Consider the following 21,621-nt stretch of genomic DNA (forward strand, 5'->3'; position numbering starts at 1 on the left):
GTAGAGTAAGCCCTTCCTGTTCCTTCTGGCTGATTATGTGAATTCTCTCTCCGCTGCTGGAAGTGGTGCAGTGTCAGGAGAGTGCTGCCGTTATTGCTGTCACTGTCTTCTGTCCGGCAAAATCACAGCAATGCGTGTGCCGTGTGCCGCACCCTTTTTTCAGGGAGAGAACCCTGTTGAAATGCAAAATTGACCCTTTGTGGGTAGGGATGAGATGACATCTCGATCTTGATAACCGGAAAAGGAAAGTACTTCAGCGTTTTATAAGCCCATGCTGCAGATGGAGATAAATCTGGCAAGAGGCTGGTATCTCCTCAACACCGTCCTCCACCTGGCCATGCAGGAGCCAGACGTGCAAATGGAGGGGATTTTCGAAAGCTCTTCAGAGTGGCCCAGGGAAGCAGTGAAGTATGAGCCGAATTAAATGAGTTTTGGTCCAAGGAAAAATGGAAACTCGTCTGTCAGATCGTGACAGAACTCCTGTAGTGTAAAAAGATATGTGTGAAAGAATGGGCTTGTTAGGGACAAGAAAAGCTTTCAACTCACCAAAATCAGTATTTTTCAGGGCCGGAGCTATTACCTTCCAATTAATTATGAATGGCACTCTTAGAAATCCTATGACATATAATTACATACAGTATATGTAATTATATGTATATAAATACGTGTATATATGTATACACACAGTACATTAAACAGAAGGGCAACTGAATGAACAAATTTGCCAAATTTTAATACATTAATTTGTAACGTGGTCAATAATCAGTATATTCTTATTTTGTAAGAATATACTTGATATTTTTTAAATGTCTTTATTTCTTAACCAAACAGTAGTCAGATGGTCCCTCTGTATTCCTGATGCACTCTCTCACCCTCTCCTCCCTGTGTGAAATCACAATCATTATCTGCGGGCGAGGAGGGGGAGATTAGGAGGCGCGCCACTCGTGCGGACAGTAAATACTGACTATTAGCCCACCGCTGTGCTGACAGAGACCCTAATATGCGGCGGACAGTGTTTAAATACGACGCAGGTGCTGGGCGGCTCGTCAGCCGCTGGCGTTCTGTCAGCCCAAGTGGCCCTCAGCCGCCCTGTGACCTGACACCGAGGTCCCGACCCGTCTGGAACGTTGCCGGCTGCTCCCGACAGCGTGGGTCAGCGCTGAGATTAGCCGTATACGAATACATTCCTAAAATTAAAGCAACGGTTCAGGCGTTTAACAGATGACCGGTGATCTTTTTTGGTGCAGGAGTGGCCCATTTGGTGCAGGAGTGGCCCAGTGGGTAAGGATGCGGACCCGTAATTGGAAGGTCGCAGGTTCGAACGTGCCACTGAGCAAAGCATCGTCCCCTCACACTGCTCCCTGAGCTGCAGTCTTTCACAAGACTGCGCTGAGCTGCAGTCTTTCACAATAACAGACACTTCACTTTGACTTTGACTTTTTTTATTTTCATTTTTGTGCAGTACAGCAAGAATCTTTTAGTACCTTGTTTTACCCCCATGCATCCCAAACTCACAAACAATGTGGACATAGTCACTGGTTTTCCATTTTGCAGGACATTTGCACACATTCGATTACCTGTATTTGGAGACATGTTACTTGCTGCTCCCGAGCGTGTTAGATGCATCACAGTCTATGCGAAATCAATATGTTAGATTAGCTTTTGAGGAACGTTGAGAAAAGCTTAACTAGTTGTGTGCTTGTTTTTGTTCACGCTCATCACTCCTTTCCTGAGCCTCCCATGGCATCCTCAGCGACAAGATACTGATGCCAACTGACAGACGTGAACATTGCCGATGGCATCATATGCACTGATAATGACCGTGTTCTCAGTGCTGACTTTCTACATCTTCAGAAACAGTTTGGTGTCATCCTGAAATGCGAACTTTCAGGTGAGGTTCAAGTGACATTTAGCATGAACGTTCACTGCGTTCACTATAGTGTCCATGTCCATGACCTTAACTCTTGTATTTGAAAACATCATGTGACCAAAATTTTATGGCATGCATCGTGATGCATTGATATCGAGGCACTGACAATCGTAATCAAATTGAACTGTGGGACCAGTGAAGGTTCACACCTCTACAAGGTACTCTGAGGTGCCAGACTGCTCCCCGGGCGCCTGTCATGGCTGCCCACTGCTCACTAAGGGTGATGGTTAAAAGCAGAGGACACATTTCGTTGTATCACCGTGTGCTGTGCTTCATAATGAAAATCTCTTCACTTTGACTGTGAGGTGTAAATAGGGGACCGAGGACTCCTCCCATCAGCACTGGACACATTTATAGTGATTGGGTCTCCCTCATGAGCAATTAGCAGGGCATACGAATGAGTTTTTCATTCGTTTTTGTCTTCTTGTTTAGTATTTTACTTGTGTGTGTTTGAGTTTTTGTAGACGTCTGTCCCACGCTAAGAAAACTAGGCGAGGCCTTGAATGATTTATTCATGCGGAGGTCACTGCATAGCTGATGGTCTGTTACCAGGGCTGCGAGGCCAGTGTGAACCGGGTAGAGCGAGAGCGGGCGCGGCGTGGGAGGCTGTATTTTGATGCCACCTTTCTGTTTAATTACATGAGAGAAAAAGCCATGCTGCTGGAATCTCCGTTTGGTATTTCTCTTGACAATCTTTCACTCGTCAGGTGATGAACACAGAGGACATGGGGAAGAGAGAAAGCGATCGGAATCTCGGAAGGAGTGTTGCTGGATCTGGGCTGAGCTTTTCAGAGGTGCACACACAGCAGCCGTATTATAGACAATCAAAAATGAGTTACAGCAGAACCAGGAACTGGGTTATGATGGGAATGTTTACCGTACCTTCGACTTTCTCTTTCTCTCTTTGCAAAGTTCCATACTCCAAGGAAATTGCTCATGTGAATACAGTTCTTCTGGGCTGTTTCATTCTACCCCACTTTCTCTTCTAAACCAACACTTTTAAATGGAAGTTTTGCTCGGTGGTTAACTGATTTGTCTGGCACTATAATAGATAAATGAACATGTTTGCTAATGTCACGTCATGTAAATCAGGATTTGAGAAAAATAAAGAAATGGCTGATCTTATAAATTCCGACCCAGTCATTTTTAACACTGAGACTTTACTGGTGTTTTTATAATCTATGTTAAGTTCTTGGAAGTTCATAGCTGGTCTACCACTATGCACCATCCGACCTCTACAACTCATACAAAATGCAGCAGCACGACTGATCTTCAACCTTCCCAAATTCTCCCACAACACCCCTCTGCTCCGTTCCCTCCACTGGCTCCCAGTAGCTGCACGCATCAGATTCAAAATACTGATCCTGGCCTACAAAGCCAAACATGGAGCAGCACCATCCTACCTCACAGCCCTTATTACACCTCGCACTGCACCTCGTATACTCCGAGCCTCCAGTACTGCTCTCCTGGTCCCTCCATCTCTGAAGGTAAAAGGAAAACATTCATCTAGACTCTTCTCCGTCTTGGCCCCTCGGTGGTGGAATGAACTTCCCCTCGAGGTCAGAACAGCTCACTCACTGAGCACCTTCAAACGACAGCTCAAGACCTTCCTCTTTAGAGAATATTTAGATTAACTTGTAACTTCCTTATTGTCTAACTTGTGTACAGAATCTACAACAGAGTGAATATAAAGACTGTATTCATAGTTGGGGGTCCTAGTGAACCAGAATTAATCACTTCATCGATGGTAACTTGAAAGCACGTTGTAAGACGCTCTAGATAAGGGCATCTGCCAAATGCCGTAAATGTAAATTAAATGTAAATGTAAATGTGGAAGAAAAGACTTGATGAGTTCAGGCTCATATTAATAAAGTACAGTGTTACTGATACAGTTTGGATTGATGATTCAGTTCCGGTGTCTCCTACTAATGATCTAATTAGGTAACCTGCTTGATGTAAGCCTTTGGCTAATTAATGAAGACTGAATTGTGAAGATTACAGTTGGAAACCTGCTGCACCTTTCCTCAGTCTATCCAGGACTGGAATCCTGCACGGTGCAGTTCACCGAAACAGCACCCTAAAACAACGAATTATCTCCAAGCCCTGGGCCGACATTCGTTCCCCCCAATTTTTAGATGTTAAGAAAATCCGTTGAAAAGCTGGGAGATCATTATTTGTATCTGGAGGATCAGCCGTTATTGACCCGCTCTCTGTGCCATTGATTGCGGAGGAGCTCTCCAGACCAGCGCTCACCACCCCGCTCTTCTCCCTCCCCTTCCTTCGGCTCATAACTCCATACGTTATAACTCTTGCAGTGTTGATGGTCTGCACAAGATCCCCCGTCTTTCTGGCCTGGGCATGCCCGCATGGAGGGGGAAAATAGACGCGAGAACGGACAGATAAAAATACAGGGTGTTGAGGAAGAGTGTAGCCATGAGGGACACTTTGAATTTGACACCCCTAGAGGTGTGAAATGGAGTTTTCATCCACTGCCCACCATGAAGGTGGGGCGCCACGGCGATGGAGAATAAATAGCACGGGGAAAGGACAGGGGGCTCTAGGGACTGGCACCAATTGTCACTGCAAGTCGTCTTGTCTTTGTATTAATCTCCTTCCCTTCCTGCCCAGGGAAGAGAAATCGCCCGGCTAATAAAAGGCAAATGCTTTTTTTTCCCTGGGAATGTGTTGGAGGGGTGATGAACTTGCATCGCTTCTTCGGCCTCTGGCTTGAGGTTGATTCCCTGCTGGAAAGGCGCTGGCTGAAGGGTCTTCTGTCACGTTGAGGTGGCCCGGGTCTATGTGCTGCATTTTTCAAGACCTGTGTGCAGGGTTGCATTTGGACGAAATGCATCAAAATCAACAGGCAGGCATGTTCCACCTACAGGCATCCAATCTGCTCCGAGTATTTATACCGTAGTACCCTGTCCTGCTCTCTCTGTGTAGCTTTTCTACATTACAACACCACAAAAGGTGCTTTGAACAGCTTTTAAAAAGCCGTTTTAATTGCATATCAAAGTGGGGCTAGACAATAACTGACATATTAACATTCATATTGCATCCTGTTGGAGTATCATGATGCAAAATCATTAGGAATAAAATTTAGGATAAAACTTGATCCATAATTCATATTTAATACCATTGCTGATTGTTGTTTTATAATTATACGTATCCTATGCTATATTATAGACAGATAAAAAAAAAAATGTGTCTTATATTGCACAAACAGGCATTGTGATTGGCTGAGAGGTACTTTAGGAATTTCTCACTGGTTATCCATGTTTTTTTTTTCCACATTTTCCACAGCCTTATTCCAAAATGGATTAAATGCATTTTTGCATGCAGTTCTACACACAACACCCCATAATGACAATGTGAAAAAAGTATGCTTGAGGTTTTGGCAAATTTATTTAATTTATTTCCCCTGATCATCCACCGTTGGACTCCACCGGTGGAAAAGCAGTTGATTGGACATGATTTGGAAATTCTGAGGCAAAAATTTTTTTTATCCATTTTGGAATAAGGCTGTAACATAACAAAAATGTAGAAAAAGCGATGTGCTGTGAACACTTTCCAGATGCACTGTTAATAAAAACATACATAATACCAAAATCCGGAAGGGGTTACTCCGGTCCGGGATCCGGACTGGAGTTTCACGTTTTGTTCCCTAATCGTGTTCACCTGTGTCTAATGTATAAAGCTGCCCTGTTTGTTTCTGTTCGCCGTCGGGTCTTTGTTAAGTGTTGCACCTTCACCATGTTACTGGATTTCTCCCCTGCCCTGTTCTTCACTCATTTAACCCCGGGTTCGTGACGTTGTGCGAATGCGTCCTTCTTCCTCGTCATCTGGTCATCCTCTCCGTTCACCTGCCTCGTCATGCCACCATGGTTTTGACAGTAGTATTGTTCAAAAACAGTTGCCATATTCCATATTTCCATATTCCATATTATAGATGAATGCTTCAATCATGTAATTAAATGTAAACATTTGGTCTTTGAAAGGGTGTAGTCCATGACCAAAAACAATGGATTAACCTGAGAAAGTGGCGAAAACTCTTCCGAGAGCACGGAGCCAAGAAACTTCTTTTCCAGCTCATTTCCATCTGCTAGTACTCCTGTGTGTTCCTTTGTTCGCTCTTCGCTTTGGCAAGCAGGTGGAATTTTAAATAAATCCTGCCATTTTGTTGTGCACTTTTTAAATTTCCAGGCACTTTGCTAATAAGCTCTCCATAAACCTCAAAAGATGCTCCATCCCTGACCCCTCATTACACAATGCAAAGAACCTTCCAGCGATATTTATGCGGCTTCTTTTGGTGTTTTTTTTTTTTCTTTTCTTTTCTTTGCTTATCCGAAATTAATCGGGATGATCATGACATCGATTCAGCCTGAGAGAGGATTACATTTAAAACAGGACAGAGCCGGGGTCCCCCAGAGGGACGTCAGCGCTCTCTGCTCATTTGCATCCAGTGGAAACAAAAGACGCTCATCATTCATTGTACGTGTTGTGCACAGGAGCCCAACAGAAACAGCATTTCTTGGGAAATATTCACACTAATGCTTAATGCTAGCTGGGAAAATGGATGGAAATGGAATGGCTGCATTTAACACGTGAACTTTCACCAAATATTGTAAATCATATGATTTTTGTTCAGAAAATTAGAGCTTGTTTTTGCATTTTTGACTTTTATAATTACCCAGATGACAAGTCAAACTTTTCTTTAGGACTCAACAAAGAGGTGGAGGAGGCATTTTGTCATGTGAGTTTGTGTTGTGTTCCTCAGAGACCTGAACGCCCAGCCTCTAATTTATAATGTAATAAATATTACAATTGGAACACGATTGTGTTCACTGTACTTGTTCAGTTGGGAAAGCAGAACTTGAATACTGTTTTTTATACCTAATGTAAGGAGTCTTAACATGAGGTAAGCAAATATACATATGTTAGCATGAACAATAGCCCCTGCTTTTTCTACAGATCAGAAGCCGGTTTCTTATGGTGCTTCACATAGTCTTCAGTTTCTTTGTTGGATTGAGGTCAGAGCTCTGACTGGGTCACTGTAGGACATCCACCTCTGTCATTCAGACATCCAAGCTTCACTTTGGCATTGAGCATAGGATGGTTCCTTTGTTGAAAGGTCAGTCTCTGCCATGCTCTGTTTTTCTGCAGAATGATACAGGTTCTGTTGCAGTGTTGCCCTGCATTACACACACTTCTTCAAACTCTTACATTTACATTTACATTTACATTTACATTTACAGCATTTATCAGATGCCCTTATCCAGAGCGACTTACAATCAGTAGTTACAGGGACAGTCCCCCCCTGGAACAATTTAGGGTTAAGTGCCTTGCTCAGGGACACAATGGTAGTAAGTGGGATTTGAACCTGGGTCTTCTGGTTCATAGGCGAGTGTGTTACCCTCTAGGCTACTACCATCCTACTGCCAACTCTTACTGCAGAACTTCTTGTTAGAGGGTTTGATTTCTTGGTTCTCTGTTCACTGTGATAAAAAAATATATATATATATAAAATATATCCTTTTAACATCATTGTGACTTTCTCATCCTGAAGTACTGACTTAATTTTTACCCCTTTTTGCGGTAAGAGTGGGCATTACTTTGGCATTGGACTCATTGGACTCTTTTTCCAGGAGAGCTGGCGCACAACCCACAGACGGCAAAAAATTAATTTGTCCAAAAACAAAAAACAAAACAAGCCGAAAAAGTTGAATATTTGCGTCTCTGGGAGCTTTTGCTGTGATGCCAGCATTTCACACTCTTGGATCCTTTCCACCACCTTATGTTGGACAACGGGGACGATTTCCAAATGTCACGTGATTCCATCCACGTGACCGGGAGCAACACAGAGATGAAGTAAAGTGACTCCCACAAATTGGCAAGATGGCCACTGCCAGCTGCTAGGTCATTGATTGGCTTTTGTCGACCCGACTTGGCTCTTTTTCACCTCATTTAAAGTAAGACTTATTCTGTTTTGTCTCCTCTCCTGTCAACTTTACCCTATCGTCATGTCCTTAACAACCGTGGGGTGTTGCGGCTCACGCCGCCACACGTTCGCAGGTCAAACCGGAGGAAACTTACCTGCCTCCTTGCATCCTATCTCACCGGGGTTCCTCGTTTCTTCCAACACACGCTCGCTTTCTGGTCTCGCGCTGGTACCGTGACTCCAACAGTCCGAAAGGTTCTGATCATTCTTACGATTCACTCACGTTAACGAGCAGCTCATGAAGTGTCTTTTTATGATGACAATAGTGAACAAAGTGACTGAAAAAACTGATTCATCAAACATATTTCACATCATACTTCCTTCTTCTCCTGCTACAAAAAATACTAAATATGTTTCTTGCATCGGATCTTATTCTCTATAACCACCAATGATATTCATTAAAAAAACACAAGGGGTCTGGTGAGGTCAAGTTGGAGAGAAAGGACATCTAAACTCAAAGTTCTGAGTAATATCGAAAGTATGAATTAATATTGAAAAATATGCAACCAAAACAGCGATTCGTTAGTAAAGCGAATTGGGGGGAAAAGGATTAAAGGCATCAACAAGCAGAAACCCTGGATCAGTGGGAAAAACTCACAAGGTCTGATGAGTCCAGGTTAGCTTTCAACAACAAAATTTATGAAGAAAAATCTTCATCAGGGAAAAATCTTCATCATGTGATTAGGACAAGGCGTAAATGCTGGTCATGTGACGTTAACTATAACAAAATATGTTATGTGATGGGACTAAATGGGGTTTACAAGAATTTAAAACTAGACTAAAATGTCTTTTTATTGTCGTTGACGCACTTTCTTTACAATGAAGTGGAAAAGAAAACAGAATGTGTGGTCACAAATCAGAACATCTTCTGCATCTGGAATGGATGTAGTCTATTATTGAGTCTATAAGGTAACAATCATTTAATAATAAGATTATGAAATGAGTTTGAATAAAATAAAATGTTGATTTTATCCGTTCTACTAGGTGCTTGTACTATATTGACTGGTTTAAATAGAGTTGCATTACTAAAATAAGAGACTAAAATATTTCATTCACTAAAACTAAAATGTCATCATTCTCGTTGACTAATACTAGTCAAAGATTTTCATAGATAATTCTGACTAAAACATGACATGACTAAAATGCTCTGACTTTTAGTCGACTGCATTTCTTCATCATAACACCGATGCTGCTGCTGCTGCTGCTGCATGTCACTTATTCTGTGAATTCCTGTGCACATACGTTTGCGGATTATATAATTATTTTCCGCGGAAAGCGGCAGATTAACTGTTGACAGGGCTGTGTTACCTGTGTTCACTCCCCTCCGGTGTGGGTGATGTGTGCCCAGAGCAGCTGCCAGATGGCGCGCAGTCACGACACGTCCCGCGAGGCGCTTCCCGTCTGTCTCTCCTCCACATTCAGCTCGCACACGGAGGCTCCTTCTCGGCGGACACAGGCCGGCTCTAATCGTCGCGGCATTACGCTCGTCACTGCGGAGCGTCCCAATTAAGCGAGTGATTGTTAACGTGGTTAACTCTCTCCGAGCGGAAACCCAATTGAGCTCAGTGAGGGACACCGGCCTGGTCCGGGATACCGACTGACACACCGCAATCAGCTGTCCTGTCTTGATTTCTCCGGTGGCATCGTTCTTGAGGGTGGACTTTTTGGGGTGACTGCCGAACCTTATGCGTACCTGGGGGTAGCTTGGCGTATGCAATTCTGACACACGTCTGATGTCCCCATCCCCCCCTTTTTTCTTTAGTTTGCAGTGGTTCAATAAAGTGGAGTTCGAATCTCTCTCCCCACCACCCTCCCTTCCCTTTTTCTCCCTGGGTGAAAATTGATCCAGGAAGCTGTTCAAGCTTCTCTTATGTTAATTTTCACGGAGGGTAAGCAGTTTCCGCGTCCCTTTGGACATGATGAGATTTCCTGTGTTTTGTGTATTATGTTTCTGTGCAAACCTCATAAGCCCTTTTTTAAAAAAATTAATGCACAGGGTCCATTCCCAGTGCTCCAGATCAATCATCTCATTCTTTTTGGACAGGGTTAATATCAACTGCCTTTATTAATAGCCACATTCTATTAATATTCTGTTAATCGTGTCAGCCAGGCGATCCTGATTAAGGATCAAATTGAAGAGTTAATTAGAGGAGTGGATGTGTGAATCTTCACTTATTTTGTTGTCATTACATGGTTAACTATTATTTTGCACATTAAATTTGTACTAATGAAACATTTTAACTTTTTTCTCCAGATCTGGTAGGTAATATCAGAGCAATATCACCACAATGTTTATGTCACACAGCACATTTAATTTTTTATTAGCATTATTGTAACTATCATATTTTATGTTATCAGTAGTTTATTGCGAACATAAAAATCACTGGATGGACAGTTTGCTCTGATGACAGTAATAATTTCATCTTGCATGGCGGATAAAACAGATGAAATTAGGAAAATTCAGAATGGAAATTCTTCTAAAATGTATTTTTATAAATCAGTTATTTTCTTTTTTTGCATTGATTTCTGCATGGCAGTGTATGCAAAAAAAAAAATTTTTTTTTTACCACAACTCATAGGACTTAGTCAGCCTTTAATAATACAGGGTGGTGATTTCAGCCAATGGCTCAGTAGATGCTCTGTCACAAATTTATGGCAATGACAAATGGCTTCATCATGGTGAAGGTAATTTGTGTCCTTGTAATCCGATTGAAGTCCATTCCTCTCATTCCAGATAAACTTTCTGTTGTCCAGACTTTGAAATGTAGTAGCCCTGTAGTCCTCTCTTTTCACTGACATGGAGGATGGTAGGTTACGTTCTTTCTTATTCGCTGATGCCCCTCCCTGAGCTACACAAATATTAAAGATTTCTCTCCATTGGTCATGCAGTGTCTGAGATGCTGTGAAGATGATTTGAGGCCGAATGAATGTTGTACCCTGGGGATGTCCATATTCAGTCACTACGGAGACACAGTGGGTCGCAACTTTTATTGATGCAAAGAAATCCGATTCCCTGCATGGTGGAGGTGCATGCAGCTTCTTTGTTTAGGCACAATAGGTATGCTATGTCCATCAGGGAGGGACAGGTTGACTATGTTTTATAGAGATTGATTTGGTTTAGTGAGCAACTTTTGATTTTTTGGTGGTATAAATGGAGTGAAAGAGTGCGGTGACCTTTCGTCCTCACACACAGGTCTTTTTCTTCATCTTGTGTTCTCTGTACACCTTCAGAAAATAATGATTCAGTGCGGCAGTGCGGGCTTCGGTAAAAGGTAATGATATGAGCCCCAGAGAAGGTAATTACTGTTTAGTTCAAAGCGCGCTTCTCCCAGGATTGGAGGCTCTCCTGGTAACCAGCGTCATTGTTTTCTGCTGGAACAGCTCCGAGTAGTGAGGTGTAATCACAATTTATCGAGGATATATTTATACAGCAAAGGCTCTTCTTTTTCCAGCAGTTTTTTTTTTTGCAACTCTACTTTGCATACTAAAGTTTGCACCTTTTGCAAAGAGAAGGGAAAGATATGTCTTTTCTGTGGATACTTTACTGAAACACAAAAATGATCAGCAGGCTTTTCCCAAGGCTTTGATGTTTTTTTCTGGTGGGTTTATTAATTGACTTATGCACATCTGCCGAAATAATTGCATTGTCATAAAGGGATATTGCCATTTAGGATTTCCCATTTAATTGTATGTAGAATAAGAAGTTCCAAACTAAGGAGCCCTAATTTTTAATTAATTTCATATGCTGTTATCTTTGAAGCCCTATTGTGTAATTGTCCCGTAGGGGATTCTAGCAAGAATCGAATGTAGGCCTAATCCTTACGATTACTGAAATGTCATTTTGGGAACAACAAATGAAGGGGGAAGGAAAAACAGAGTGACTGCTCAAGCATGGATCGGAAAAGGAACTGGCCTTCGGCAGTGCATTAAGGGTGTTGCCACGGCGACCCCGCCGACTGATCTGGTATGATGAGTGCGCGGCATCATCTGCCTCTCCATCCAGCTCTTGAGAGCTGACTTTGGTTTCATTAGCCTCTGATTGCACTCATGCAGGCAGACGCTAAGTGGAGGCATGCAGCCTCCCGGGGAGCGAGAGGACGTGTTGCCTCCAACCAGGACCGGGGTGGCAAACTGTCACATGAAAGGGCAAGGAGAGAAAATCGAATATCCCTGTGTTATAATTAAAAATGCTCACGCCGGAAGCACAGTCTCAATGACAACGGGCCAGTTAATCTGTCGGATATTTATTTATATTCCAGATGGGTTGGATATATGGGCGCTCATCAAAGGGAACAATCCTTTCGGAGACAGGAAGTACACCAATCATTATTTAATAATGCATATGGGATGTATCTCTATTTTTGTAATTCTTGTTGATATTTCAAAAGTGTGATGGATTATGACACGGTAGACTGCACGAAGGAAATTGACTGGTCTAGGTGCTAATAAGCAATAAATTTAATGTCAACCATTTTTCATATATTATTCACTCGAACGTGCTTAATGATGGCATGATTAATAATGCACAGGGAAAGCTGTCTATATAGAGCAAAGCCGTCCTAATGCTTTTGCTTATTATATTTCTTTTGATGATGTATGCATTATACTTTGTTAATTTTAGAGTTTATTTTGGGTGCCAAAGGTGCAATCGGCTCCTACCTTTCGGTAACTTTATATATCTTTATTATATCCTTAGATAAACTTTAATATATCCATAGAAACATTTGTTTTTGATCACATTACTCACGGGCTGCCTTTCGGCACTGCACATTTGTAGATTATTTAAAGTATCAGGAGTCTTTTGCGTCCCATCAGGAAATCTCATTAATTTGCTAAGAAGCTTGAGCTTATTACTCTAATGGAGCCACCAGCATATTGTTCTGCAAGACTCAGGCAAGGGTAAATATGCCTGTTGTGGTGTCAGTGGTGCCATCTGGATGCTTTACCACAGCGCTGCTGGGTACAATAACGATGATGCGACGTGACGTATTAAGGGCTGCCACAGACTCCTCACCGCTGTCTTATGTGTCCTGAAGACAGCTAGTGAAGGGTGATTAGCCTGCTTGTCACATATATAGTGGTTGAGTAGTAGTTGCTTTGAAATCTGGCTCACAGTTTGTACGGATTTCGGTTTTCCCCTTCAGATGGCAGAATGCAGCGTATTGTCTCTGCTGTCACTTTCCTCCTCATTATCTCAACAAGTTCAAGGAATCTGTGTTCCCATCTGAGCAACTAAAACAGTTCCCTTGAATACAAACAAAAGTTTTCAGTAAAATTATATATGCAGCGTGGTAGTAGCCTAGTGGGTAACACACTCGCCTATGAACCAGAGGACCCAGGTTCAAATCCCACTTACTGCCATTGTGTCCCTGAGCTACAGGGGGGGGACTGTCCCTGTAACTACTGATTGTAAGTCGCTCTGGATAAGGGTGTCTATTGAATGCTGTAAATGTATGCAAATTTATATTTGCCAAATTATTTTACCAACATGCACTAAACATTATGGATATTATCTGTTGAGTTAATTTCAGATTGTCCCGTATTTGTGCTTAAAGACTGAATTTTAGACCTGCCACTGTTGATAGGTGCATTGCATGGAACCATTTAACCCATTGACTTGCATGAAATAGAGTACAGTATCATTTGGGGGAATTGGAACCAAAAATACAAAATATACACACATATACACACTCACAATCTGAGACTTAAACAAAGTGTAATGCCATACTGCTCTTACAGTATTATGCTTCATGTTTCTTGCTGCCCTGTGTGCTAAGCCACAGCCACCAATCTGATTTTAATTTATGAAAAATGCAAAATATGCAGGATCCTTTAAAGTATGTTAATAGACCTGCCACTGTTGATGGGTACATTGCATGGGACCCTTTAACTCATTGACTTGCATGAAATAGAGTATGAAATATATCATTTATAAAACAAGAAAGAATATGAAAATATAATTTGGGGGAATTGGAATCAAAAATACAAAATATACACACATATACACACTCACAATCTCAGACTTAAACAAAGTATAATGCCACACTGCTCTTACAGTATTATGCTTCCTGTTTCTTGCTGCCCTGTGTGCTAAGCCACAGCCACCAATCTGATTTTAATTTATGAAAAATGCAAAATATGCAGGATCCTTTAAAGTATGTTAATAGACATGCACACTGTATTTCAATGTATTCTAATACTCATATTCTGTAGCTGGAAGACATGTGATCCGTTGTCGGCGTGTTGGTAGAATTTAATATAGTTTTATGATGTTTTATCTCTTAAATTATTTTTTTCCCGGAGACCCGGAGGCACTGTGGATTTATGAAAAAGTATAGCACTATACAATATGTTTGAATGTAGACTATAATAATAGCTGCAAAGCTGTTAGACAAAACTTAATAAACCAGAAGAATAAATGTGGACCTCCTGTAAGTGTCATACAGAAACAAATCCTGCAGCAAACCAGTCTCCTGGTTTTACAGTACACGGCTGCAGCGTGTAGCTTGTCAGTGCTTTATGTTTCAAAATGTTGTTGTTTATTTGTGCTGCTCTTTCATATTAATTTACCATTTCCAAGGCTGTATCAGACACGGCAGACTTATTAATGTGTTTATGAATATTATGTCCTCATGCGTCATACCTGCCATCAGATCTTTATGTTTATGCACTGAGACTCCAAAATATCTCCGTGAGCAGGTTTTGAGTTGATAAATAAATAGGTGAACAACATGTCCGTTTTAAATAAATTTATTAGGGTGGTAGTAGCCTAGCGGGTAACAAAGCTTCCTCACCACCTTCTGTAGAGGGACTATCGAGAGCATTTTGAACAGCTGCATCACTGCCTGTGTCCCCTGCACTTTATGTAGCCCAGTTTTTCTGTGTTGCAAGTGTGCACTTTATGTCAGTATGTAACTTTAATTGTTTAAATGTTACATGTATCTCCAGGTTCCCTGAGTTGTTTCGTTGTTTCATTTCACTATGTACTGTCTATAACATGTATGTAGCTGAAATTACAATAAAGCTCAGCTTCCACTTGTGCTTAACCTTTACCGGGCTCAATGAAACTGCTGGCCTCGTAGTCACACTGCCACTGATGGAATACTCCCTGCTCTCGGCTCAGCACTTTGCAGCACTGGGGATCAAAGGGAGGCTGGTTTTGGAGCAAATGATGAGTGACACTGCCCCCTACTTATATGCTCAAGGGGCCAATGTGACTTTCAACGCAATGAGCCAGCATGCATTCTTTATCTAATTCAATTGTGTCTTATCATTGGTGAGATGAGATTAAATTATCCCACCTTAGTTGTCTGCCCCACCTCACATCACAACTGGATTACAATAAGGTTCTGTACTTGGTCCACTGTTGCTATCTCTCTTTACAACAATGTGTAAGTCTCAGTGGGCTTTAAGATAACACACCTCGACTTTCTTAAAACAAGGATTCACCATTTATCCTGCACTTGTCATTTCACTTGCTCTCTTTGGACAAGTGTGGCTCATTTGCTCATCAAATCACTGCCATCTTCCAAGTCTGTATTATTTGATCATTTAATAAGGCCCAGACCTAAACAACACAAACGATGGACATGTTTCTGAGGAATGACAGCACGGGTAATAATATGCATCTGGTTCATAACCGCGTTCTGAGCTATCAATAGCATTGCATCTGTTTATAGTCTGGCCCTCTGGATGTCCGGGAGATGCCTGACTGTAACCTGCTCTAGGCAATTGCAAGAAGTTTCCACAACCTGTTATGTATCTGTTTTACTCCAACTTGCTCTGAACCAGCTTCACACACACACACACACACACACACACACACACACACACACACACACACACACACACACACACACACACACACACACACACACACACACACACACACATATATATATATATATTCCCATGATGTTCCCTTCTTGTAAAATAGCACAAATTAATGTGAAGTGTTCTATTATATTTAACAGTGTTGGGCGTGTATTTGCTGGCTTTTACCTCAATTGGTTTCCTTAGTAGCACATATCAGTAAATGGACTTCGAATTAGCCATCGCCTTCTGCAAATTCTGTGCCTAAGACACATTCTCTTTGTAAGCCTCTTTAGTTAAAAGCCACTTCAGGAAAGTTCTCTGAAGTGATCTCCTTTTCTCTCTCATAATTTGTTGCACAGGAGCGGAAACTGTGTGCCTTCCCCTACATGGAGATCTACGCGGAGAATGCGATCCACTATGTGTGCCCATTAGCACGCCAGAACAGCTTCCTGGTGCCAGAGGTCAGACAGGCTGAGAAGCGAGAGGACGAGTCGGACGAGGACAGAAGGACTGATGTCACAGGTAAAGCAGTCACTGAACATCCAAGATCAAAACAAGAAATCCCCAAATTATGTGTTCATCTCAAATCACAGCAACTATTATCCTTTTTCTTTGTTTGGGCTCAAACATTTATGGGTCTTGCATTTTTTTAATATCATAGAACAAAACTGTAGATACAAGACTATGAAATAACATGCATGAGGTTATGTAATAAAAAAATAAATAAATAGAAAGCAATGCAAAAAGTTGAAAATTTTCGTCCATTTTCCAAATCTTTTGCTGCTATTGCAGAATTTCACCTTCTTGCCCGCTCTTGACAACAGGGATGGTTTCCAATGTTGGGCACTTTCCTATCATTCAATGATGTTAATAAGCATCTTATTGATGACAAAAGTGAAAAATGCAGCCATGAAGGTAAAAAACAGATTCATCAAACATTCTTCACTCTCTTCAGCTAAAAAGATACTAAATATGCTTCTTGCATTGGATTCTTCAAAATGTCTCCATCTTAGTCTGCATAACCGCCACAGAAGAGGTGCATCCAAATTTTTGACTGGTAGTGTACATCCTATTGCGTAGGCCCCAACACAGTTCTGACCATAGTATTCAATCCACAAGACGTCTGACGCTGTTGCATCTGGCACTTGGGAGGTTTGCTTCCAGTATATCCTACAGATGATTGGTCAGATAGTGGGTTTGAACTCAAGTTTTACTGCATGAAAGAATGCCTCTTCATGTTAAAATTAAATCTACAACATTTATTTAGTAACTACTGATTATAAGTTGCTCTGGATAAAGCCGTTTGGTAAATTCAGTAAATGTAAATGTATTAGAGGTCCTTATCCAGAGCGACTGACAATCAGTAGTTACAGGGACGGTCCCCCAACCACTGCATGCTCACCTGGTCACTGCATCAGAGGTATACTGATGTGTTGAGTGGATATGAGCTGCAGATGATTGACAGGACTGAGACGTTATCCTAGGTGCTGGAGGGGGACGGGGACAGGAAGATTTTTCAGGCAGAAGGTATTCCAGCAGTAGATGATCCTTGCCTCCACCATGCCTATGCCTGCCTCCAAGGAGTATAAGTGATGCGTTGACTTGACACTGTTTTGAACAGTGAATGTGTTTTTTCGTTACTCAGAATGTTGAGCACATCGATATCTTGGTGTACAAGGTCCTGTAGGATAAATTGAGCCCAAATGTGTGGTTATGCATCAGTTTGGGAATTGATTCATAAGCATGTGATTTTTAGTACATTTTTAATAATTCCAAGTGTTTAACAACTTGTCGGAGTAATTTTAATGGTAATTTTAATAATAATGTTCTTATAATGAGGCTTGGACAAAAAGGAGCATTCCCAGAGGTCGTCCACGATTATTATAAATTAGATCAAATTAGAGCAAGTCTGATCGTTATCAGTGTTTGGATCCTAGATTTTAATGCAGATATTCAACGAACTTGTTTCAGCAAGCTTTTGGGAATTTTAAGTTCTAAAACTATTTCAAACAACATGAATGAGGAAAGGGAGGTACAGCCATCTTGATCAAGGTAAGGTGCTGGATTTTACCTTAATCAGATTATCAAGCACAAATTTAAGGAGCAGAATATGATGTTAATAATACAGCTCGGCTTCACAAGTACCACGGTGGCAGACTTATGCAATGAACAGTCAGTTCTAATATACTATGCAAGATCTGAAACATGTTCTCTGTCTGATGGATGATAACGCAGTAAGGCTTAGAAGGCTCCTACTTTAGCCGCGATAATGTGCTGCTGGTCTCTCGTGTTGACTGGTTGTGGCTGAAGGTTGAAGAAGTTGCAGGAAGATGCACCCTTGGTTGTGGTTTTGCTGCTTGTGCCGTTCCTCTAGCAGTTCTTTCGGTCCCGCTCTCTTGTATCAAATTCTCTGCTCCTGACTTTTTGACAGGAGATGGGTTCATTTTGATCCTCATAATAAGAAAGAGATATAAGTGATATTATGCAATACACTCATTCCACATTCACTGAGGTTACAAATCGGTGGTTACAGAGACACCAAACAGTACATGCATATTCATTTACATCGTGGCCGACCACATGTATGATTGTCCTTATATTCAGTCAACAGATAGGGCTTTCTAAGTTTTGTGACCATCCCTGTTTTTCCTTTTCTTTGATCTGAGAGGACCTCTGTAATCCTTACAGTGGTAATTTCTCCCTGGCCTGGTGTGGCGTTATCTCTGGAGGGATGCTAATGGAATGTGAAATGCGTTACCGTCTCTGTTTCCCCTACAGTCCTGTAATTGGCCTGTCACAGCGATTGTGTTTCTCTGAGTGCGCCCTGTTTAAAGTTGCCATCTTTCTTTTTTAACTTGACAGGGCCTGCGACTCAGTGCCGTGGCAATATTGACTTTGTCTTGCACAAATCATTTTCTGAGAGGAACCGCGGCTGGCAAAAGGGGGCCTGGTGAGCAGGTGGTGACTGCTGAGATGCTCTGATGAAATGAAGGATGGGGAACAAGCCAAAGCGGCATTGGGATTGAGCTGGGCTCAGCAGAGAGGAATTCGCTCATCCGCTGTCTGGCATCCGCCCTGTGAAAACATGTGGAATTTGTTTGGATTTGAAACACCTTACAACTTATTGTCAATTTTCAGGGATGCCGGTCCTTCAGCATCTGCTGCCAGGACATACATACAGCTATTTTGGTTGTGACGACAATGACAATTTTCTGTACCTCTCTTGTCTGGACAAAGTATCAAAGTCTTATGGGCTGACAGTGATTTGGTCAAATATCTCCTATAAAACAATTCTCTATCGTCTTCTAAAGGAATAATATTTCCTTCTGATTATAATGCAGGGTCTTGGATGAACGATAATTAGGACCACAGTTTTATGATTTGCTCAACCTTTGACCTCATGCCTCCGCCTGCATCGCATTAATTCTAGTATCTCATGGTATGTCATGACATTATTGGGAGGAAGCTGCAATTTGCCCTTTAATATTTGTTTAAGGTTAGAATAAAGATAGAAAGAAAATAGTTGTATTTCTGTTCCATCTGTTCCCAAGCAACATTCTGGCAGCAGCTGGTCACATGATGTGACCATAAACAATTAAAAAGTGCCATTATCATGATGACAGTGGCATTATTATGAGTTCATGATAATGCCAATGTTTGATTTTGCTGTAATTTGTTGGTAATGTAACTTTTGACACTGTTCTCCATTGTGATTCCAGGTGGGGGAAATAATAGAGAATGTTCATCTGAGATCTTATTAAATGCTGGACTTTAAAAGTAAATTCTGGCGCTTTTTATTTGGTTGCATGCTTTCATTCGCTGAAACAGTGTACCTCTGCTGGTATGTATTACATTTACATTTACAGCACTTATCAGACGCCCTTATCCAGTAGTGACAGGGATAGTCCTTCTGGATGGTAGTCTTTTGGCTCAGGGACGAGTGTGTTACCCACTAGGCGACTAAGTACTCTGTCCTGTGGCATCTGGAAGTGCGAGAGCAGATCCAAGTCCTCTTTGGATCATTTGGATCAGACTAAGGGTTCAATAATTGTTACATCATTCAATATTACATGATCATGAGGAATCTGCTTTTGGTAATATGTTTTTAATCACACCTCAGTCATGAGATTATTTAGCATCCATTTTCAAAACGCTTCATGCTGAACCGTTGCCACTCATTTGATGAGATTATATTTGTGGTGCTTGTCTTTAGAGAATTGGCCTCTTGCTCCGAAACTCTGGCTGAATGAACATCAGACAGGGGTCACTTCGTCTTGGTGACCCCACGCCAGTTGCTCATTTACGGTTCTCAGCGTTCGTTCTTACTGAACTTGTCTAACTGTGAGCACTGGAAGTGGTGCTAGTGAACAGAGGAGCTGGCTGTCAGACCTCAGTGCAGATCAAGGGTGCTGTGTTCCCATGAGTGTAAACGTACACAAGTAGGCACATCACACACATCACAGTTTGCATTCGTTGTGTATCTTGAATTGTGCCCCGAGTAAGAAACTCAATGCGCGATGTTCCCAGCAGCTCTTTCCAAGCGAGTACGCGCTTCGGCCTTTACACTGGTCTCTTGATCATGCCTGATGTGCAATTCAGAAGCTTGCCGGCCAGTGAAAACACGGTTCTAGAGATTGATGCCGTGGTCATTACTCAGACGGGACAGGGGCTTAGTTCCCCGGGAGCTGCACACTGGCGGGCTCTCTTAATTAGCGGCAGATCAATCACGTCTGCCTGGCTGCGCCTGACAAGTGTGGGATGTGAACCAAACTCCTCCATTTGGGAGATTACTAATGCGGGCAGCACGAGGGGGGGGGGGTCACCATAATCCACTGTTTTCCACGTTGTTGAAGTAGAAAACAAGCACATAGAGGATGCCCAGAATGGAATCACATTCCTTTTTTTATATTGCAATACGCCGAATACACCGCAACTATACTGTTTGCCATGCAAATAAACATTATTCAGTACCAATTTAATCAAAGCAGAATTACAGTTTGTGGGAGTGGCTTTGCTGTAGCTGCTGAGAGGACACGAACACGAATGCCATGGGCCATGACTAACGGTTTCAATTAAACTAGACATATGGCCCATCAAGTATTATTTGTTGCCAGCGTTATTGAAGAAACTGCACTTTGTCCTTTATTAAAGCTGCTGCTGAAAGAAAGTGCTGCGCAAACCCGTAAAAACTTTTCTTGCTCAAGACGTTCTTTTAGCTGTTCCAGCGCGAATTATATCGGTTAGCCCATTTGAACAGCTCTAATTAAACAGTTCATTATTAATATGATTTGAGAAAGGCACTGGCAAAACATCCTCTGATGTTTGCCGCTTTCAGTTTGGCACAAAGCATCGAAATGATTCCAGAGTATGAGCGTGCGGGGAGTTCCCCCCTGAAATACTCCTGCGGGAAATAATGCTCTGCTCAATAAATTAGCAAACCGAATAAAACAACGCGCCTTTAAAACCCTCCTCTACTAGTCCTGGATTACAGCATGCTACTTGTGGCTTGTGCGTGGCCTTGGACCTCTGTGTTAAGTAACCGTAAGACGCAGGTCCATTACCGTCCCATCGTTTTAATTTTTAATTGCCATATAATTACATAACTACCGGGATGCACCTACAGGGCAATTACATCGCAGTTAGCGGTGACACGTAGTAACCGGGGTCGGGAGGAATGGCGTAATCATGCAGTAGATCGAATACAGGCCTGCAGTCAGGGTGCACTTTCCTGCCACTCCCCACGGCCAAATGGCATTTTGGGTGTGGGACCTGAATACAACGATTCATTATATAACACACAAGTCAACGGGGAAAAAAAAAGATAAAAAATGACAGAATGATAAGAAATAACATTACTTACTTAGCATCAAAAGTAATT

The 21,621-nt window shown here is 41.9% G+C and overlaps 1 protein-coding gene across 1 annotated transcript in view; it reads left to right on the forward strand.

Moving 5' to 3' along the window:
- tex264a (testis expressed 264, ER-phagy receptor a) overlaps positions 1 to 21,621 on the forward strand; it is an 85,866-nt gene that overhangs the window by 58,148 nt on the left and 6,097 nt on the right. The window contains exon 3 of the mRNA XM_028998430.1: positions 16,103 to 16,265. Coding sequence (XP_028854263.1) covers positions 16,103 to 16,265 — 163 coding nt within the window. The remainder of the gene's footprint in view (positions 1 to 16,102; positions 16,266 to 21,621) is intronic.

This window comes from Denticeps clupeoides, chromosome 12 (genome assembly GCF_900700375.1).
Source record: "Denticeps clupeoides chromosome 12, fDenClu1.1, whole genome shotgun sequence".
Classification (NCBI taxonomy): Eukaryota; Metazoa; Chordata; class Actinopteri; order Clupeiformes; family Denticipitidae; genus Denticeps; species Denticeps clupeoides.